This window comes from Atta cephalotes (assembly GCF_000143395.1).
Source record: "Atta cephalotes unplaced genomic scaffold scaffold00010, whole genome shotgun sequence".
Taxonomy (NCBI): Eukaryota; Metazoa; Arthropoda; class Insecta; order Hymenoptera; family Formicidae; genus Atta; species Atta cephalotes.
The window spans coordinates 3866434-3872867 of record NW_012130074.1 but is presented as its reverse complement, the minus strand read 5'-3'; the positions used below and the strand labels follow the sequence as shown (position 1 = coordinate 3872867).

Below are 6434 nucleotides of genomic sequence, written 5' to 3'. Positions count from 1 at the left end.
TATATATATATATATATATATATATATATATATATATATATATATATCGATATATTATACAGCGGATTTATATTTCAATTAAATCACCAATATTTCATGGTATTTAAGGATTTTGCAAGGATTTTTAGCTTTGTTGTTCCTTTCTCTGGATCCTGGATCAAAATTTCTTTGTCCTCTTCGTTCCTGAAAAAAATAAAAATAGAAGTATATAAGATTTTTATTAATAAGATAATGTGCAGTTCCTAATTCATATATTTATTTTATTAAAATATTATGCAAGGAATATTATGCAATGCAAACTCACAGATTTAAGATCACCAATACGATACCGCCATCAGACGTGGAAAATGCAACCTTTCGCATATTCGCGATATTCTTCGATTTTATGCCAATTCTCTTACTGCCAGGTGGGACATACCTATTTAAGAAAAACGCTTAGTTAGTAATAGAAATATTGGTAAAACACAGTAGACAGATATTAAATGTGACTATTTTACAAATTATTCCGTTTTTACAAGTTTTTACAAGTTAGGTTTTATGTAATGTTATAAATATCAATTGAGATACAAAGGTATAGTGTACGGACTTTGAAAAATGTCCAATTGCATAGAACATCGGTTGCTTATAGAATTCGTTGGCAGTGCTATTGACTATTATTGGAGAATCAACAAAATTTTGGATCCAATTAGGTCCACCATTCGTATCTAAAGCAATGTTCCAATCGATCCAAGTGGACACCCAATGCGACATGTTTTCAATGATATTCGCTGCGTACAATTCGGCACGTTTCCATGATCCCAGTATCACTTTTTGGTCTGTGAATAATTATATATTATTCACTAAAGGCATGCATAAACTGTAATTTAGCCCTTATTTGTATTTTGTAAAAATCATTAGAGTAAAGCGATGTTTAATTGAGATAGGATTAACAAAAATTTTCAAATTGTACAAAATATTGAGGTTACACAGTGTATTCAATTAAAATTATTCAAAACATACACAACATATACTATTGATGCAATGGTTTATATTTTGTATGGAATATACTATGTGATTAAAATTGAGCAATATTCAGAACACCGTAACTCGGTGAAAAATCATTGCAGACGAACAATCAAAAAAACATTTGAAAGCTTAAAATCATTACCTTTTGAAATCGAAATTGAATATAATTGATTCAATTTGACTGATCCTTTACGGAGTTATATAGACACAAATGTGAATATTCGTCAAATCTGAAAATTTTGTATTATACAAATTTTAGAAAAGTCTCTAGCGTGAAATAAAAATGCGGTTTACAACAGTCAAAAGAGAGAATCTTTATCTTCAATTTGATTTTTTATCAACTTTTCGAATTATTCAACATTTTTTTCATCAAGTTATTCAACATTGAAGCAAAAATGATCATCTTTGCTTCAATAACTTGGTGAAAAAAATTCATACAATGCTCAATAAAAAAGTAAATTAAAGATTCAAGATTCACTCTTTTGACTGTTATACCGCATTTTTATGATTTTTATACTTCAAGCTATAAATCTTTGTAAGTTTGTACAAAATTTTCAGATATCCATTGATATATCAATTATCGATTTCAAAAGTACAGATTTCAAGTTTTCAAATGATTTTTTGATTGTCTGTAATGATTTTTTATCGAATTATGGTATCCTAGATATTGCGCAATTTAGAGCGTGTTCAAAAGTGTTTCCTATTTTTTGATGAGTAGTATATAATTATATATGTTTTAAATGTTTATATGTTATGTATGTTTATATATATATATATTTGTATATATTTGTGCATGAACATTTTTTATCCATTTTTTATCCAATTTTTTATCGGGTTATAATGATAATTTTCGGTTTCTACGTAGAAAAACATGTTAAAAAAAATGTAAAAATAAAATGATCTTCGAGTAGTTGTTTAAAGTAGTTGTTTAAAGTATCCACTTTTACAAGGCTTTTGTTTGTTAATTTTGTTTTTTAAATGAAAAAAAAAAATCCATTATAAATGCATAAACATGCAGAATTCTTTTTTGTTTTGATATTATAGAATAAAACTTAGCAAAAATTTTTATAAAAAATTGTTATAAAAGGTAGTAAAGGATTATGAAGAAAAATATTTTTAATATATAGAGTGTCCCTCATGGGAAGTTATTGAAATTAATCAGCTATCATTTTTAAATGCATATAGAAATAAAAAAATAAAATATTTTTTAATAGAGGAGATTTTATTTACATGTAAAGAAAAAACAATCGAACATATTTGTATCATTTAATTAAATGTTTGTAATAAAAATACTAAATATCATTAATCTTAATGACATTGTTTTAGAACATTTAAAAGAACTTTATTTAATATTTCTTTTATCGAGAGAGATGTTAAATTTCTGAAATATATATATATATTATTACGATTAGCAATATTTTTATAAATTTGTTAAATGAACACAAGTATGTTCGATTGGTTTTACTTTACATGTAAAATTGATAAAGTCTTCTGTTAAAAAATACTTTAGTTTTCCTATTTTCTACGTGCGTGTATTATAAAAATGATAGTTTAATTTTAATTAGTTTAGTTTAATTTTAATTTACCTTGAGACATCTTGTGTTATAATAAAAAAATATAAAACAATTAAAAAATATAAAACAAAAAATATAAATAGTAGAGAAATTTTGTGTTTAGTTTTGTTGTCGAAACTACTAGTTTCATCAGAGAAGCAAAAAAAGTTAATATAAATTGAAAACACAAATCTTTACCAACCTTCGAAAACTCCAGCGCAACCTTCCGTGTATAATATTGAGTGTTCTGGAAACAGCTCTTTTATTTCATCCAAGACACTCGGACTGATAAAATGATCAAAATAAAAATGGACCGCAGTTCCAGAAACAATATCTTTTACTCTTTTATCTTTAAATACTATTTTTGGCCAATCAGGCATCGATAGTCTGGTATCATCCATTATGAAGATTTTGATATGTCCGAAATTATTTTTCTTTAAGGTTGGCGCCAAGTTATTGATAATCCAGTCACGTTCTTCCTCGGCTGTCCATGCCATTGCGTTGATAAGCGTATTATTATTAATTACCGGAATATACTTGTAATTTTCTGGCTCATTCTGAGACGTTGTAGCCCAGAATTCTAAACCATTATGACGATAAGCCTCGAAAAATCTATAAAAGTATAAAATGATTTATAATAATACGTTTCAAATATCTCGGGAAATTTTATGTAACTGTAACATTGTTTCATAGTATATGAAAATGAATCGTGCAGTGTAGTAAATTAGAATATTTTGATTAATTATTATGAAAGAGAATAAGGTGAATATAACTTAATAAAAATATTTTAATGGTAATTACTTTACGAAATAATCTGCCCATAGTTGTCGATATTCTGGACGTAATTTAGCATCAAGCGTCCAAGAGTTCTTAGTTTTCATCCAAAGACTGGCGCTCCATGGTGCAGTCAACAATTTAATTTTCCCTTTTTTTATTTTTTGAGCTCGTTTTATTATCGGTATCTATTGACAATTAAGATTTCTATTAACAATTTAATAAAATGTGTATACATTGTGTATATATTGTGTAATTGATAATTATATCATTCACTTAAGGAATCAACGTTTTGGCTATTTTTAATAGTATCAGGTAAACAATTAGTCAGAAAAAATTAATATCAGATAATATCATTTAAAAAATTATGATACTTTTAGTTCGAAATGCGCCTTTAAATTATAAAAAGATAAAACAAATAATTTGAGTTATAATAATTGCAGTTTTGTTATTTGCTGCAGTTTTAGGTCAATAAAACCATTATAAATCTTTTAACTTTTAAACGAGTAAAGTTCATGAATCCAAATAAACTTTTACATAGATATTTATTATTGTTTTATTATTGTTTTTTTTTAATATGCAGACTATTCTCGGTTTAAACCGTCAAACTTAAATTATAGGAATCTGAAAACAAATAAAATTTTTCTTTGGAAATTTGCTTGCAAATGTTTTATTTAAGAGATAATAAATAATGTCGAAATATCTTAATTTTGTTTGCTCTGAAGCAAAAAGCATATGAAGCATCTGTTATTGACTTTTAAACACGAGGGATACAAGTATGCAAAAAAATTATGCACAATATTAGTCAGCCAGTCGATCGTTCTCTTATTATTAATAGATGCAATACTCTTTTCAACGCTGAAAGCTATTATTTTAAACAGAATATTCAATAATCACATTTTGATTATTGTAAAGTATTATGGAGATAATTTAAGTTATTTCGACATTATTCATATCTATTATAAAATTGTAATTTAAAAAGCCAATATTTCTTAAACAATATGTTTGAAATAAATTACAGAGAAAAATTTTGTTTGTTTTCAAGTCCTAAATTTATTTTTGGCGGTTTGACTAAGGACAGCTCTACAACTACACACACACACACACACACACACACACACACAAACGTGCCCGCGCGCGCATTAACTTGTTGCTTAACCTTATTTCTCGAATTTTTAAATAAGTATCATAAAAACAATTTTACGTAAAGGACAAACAAAAAAATTAAATACAAAAACTTTTAAATTAATAAGAGAATTGAGCTCAAATTTTACACAGATACTCCGACAAAATTTGCAGAACAATTTGAAATTTGTATATTTTTGATTTTTTGATGTAACACATTCTTAATTTTAGAAACACAAACATTTTCTTAATTTCTTTCTTTGTCTATCGATATGCGAAAAAAATGAACTATTTATCAGATATATAAGATATATAAATCAGATATATAAATAGTTGAAATATTAATTAATAAATAATTAAACCTTGAAAAGATTATCCTCTACTTGCAATTCGAAGTGATGAAGCGAAGTATCGTTTTCTACCATTGCGTAAGTGTAAGGTCTCATTGAGAAATCACAGCCACCCATTGGCGTTCTAATGAAATTGTAATTGATACCATGCGGACCAAAGTAGCTTCTAGAATTTGAAATTGAATGTGAAATTAATTTTTAAGAGAAGTCGCTGCGAATTTTCTAGATATGTTAACTGTGTTGAATGAATTAGCAAAATTCTTTTGAAATTAAACGATTTTCATAATTCATCATACCTCAACAACTGCTCGGATACCTCGAGCGTTAGGTTATGAATGTTCATAGCCGCTGAATCAGTTACAGCTCCACCAAATCCATAGATTTCTTGGTATACATCTTTTCGATTTATAGTGATCTTTCCCAATGGAGCTGATGCTATATATTACAAGGCATTTGGGATATAATTGTGGACACAAATGATTGGATGACACTAGGCTGCTCTAAACCTACTCGGATAGTCTTTTAGGCCGGTATTCATAGTTTGTTCTTATTATAAGATCATCTTAAATAATATCTTAAAATGTTAATAGGTTCTTTGATTAGTTTGTGACATCTTAAGACTGTACTTAAGACACTCTTAAAAATCAAGTATGTATACCGGTCTTAATGACTTTGATGTTTCAAGAAAATAACTTCAGTACTTACTGTCAATCGTTTTAGACTTTTTGTATATACCGTTTGATACGTGAAAGAGAAAACCACTTTTGCTAGATGTTATTAGGAAATATTTAGAGTAATTGGTTGTCTTGCTCACGTTCGGAGCTTCGTCGCAGTACGTCATATCGCAAACGCAATAATATCCATCATCTCCGCTTCCGTCTCCAAACTCTGATCGACGTTTGATTTTGCAGCCATTTGTTGACTCAACTAAAAAGAGTCCATCAAAAAATATACTTAATTAATTGCTTCATTACTATTATATTATGTACGCATTTTCACATTTCTCTGCATTCTATTATTTTAATGGAGCTTCTATGAAAATTAAACGGATGGCTCTACGCCAATATATATACATATAATATCTATACAGATATCAATACATTCTAAAATTATTAAATAAAATGGAAAATTTTGTCACGTGTTTTTTGCATTATATAATATTTTTATATAATATTTTTAGTTTCGAAAAGTAAAGGTATTCACATTTTTGTAAAAAAAATTGTGAAAATATAATAAATCCCGAATAAAATATATAAAACTATGTTTAATTGCAATGATATTTTCTTGATGAACAATTAATAATAATTATTAAAAGGTTATAAAAAGTATTATGACAGTATAATATAAAAGAAAATTATTGTAAATTATTAAAATATACAATAAAAATATGCATTGAAATATAAATATAGGAAATTGCAATATAGATAAAACTATGTAAAGAAATTTTCAACTTATTTTATTCTGACTATATTGAATATATATGACTATATTGACTACTCTTAAATATGTACGACGTGATTGAGCATCACCTAATTATCGCGAGAAATTAGAAGTAAAAATCAAAATATATATTTTTAATATGTAGCTTGATATATATATATATATATATATATATATATATATATAA

The 6434-nt window shown here is 26.5% G+C and overlaps 1 protein-coding gene across 1 annotated transcript in view; it reads right to left on the bottom strand.

Moving 5' to 3' along the window:
• Window positions 1-83: 83 nt before the first annotated feature.
• LOC105627752 (glucosylceramidase-like) overlaps window positions 84-6434 on the bottom strand; it is a 14928-nt gene continuing 8577 nt past the window's right edge. The window contains exons 2-9 of the mRNA XM_012209032.1: window positions 5513-5734; window positions 5104-5242; window positions 4820-4973; window positions 3360-3520; window positions 2761-3170; window positions 587-815; window positions 305-418; window positions 84-183 (exon numbers count right to left, since the gene is read on the bottom strand). Coding sequence (XP_012064422.1) covers window positions 84-183; window positions 305-418; window positions 587-815; window positions 2761-3170; window positions 3360-3520; window positions 4820-4973; window positions 5104-5242; window positions 5513-5734 — 1529 coding nt within the window. The remainder of the gene's footprint in view (window positions 184-304; window positions 419-586; window positions 816-2760; window positions 3171-3359; window positions 3521-4819; window positions 4974-5103; window positions 5243-5512; window positions 5735-6434) is intronic.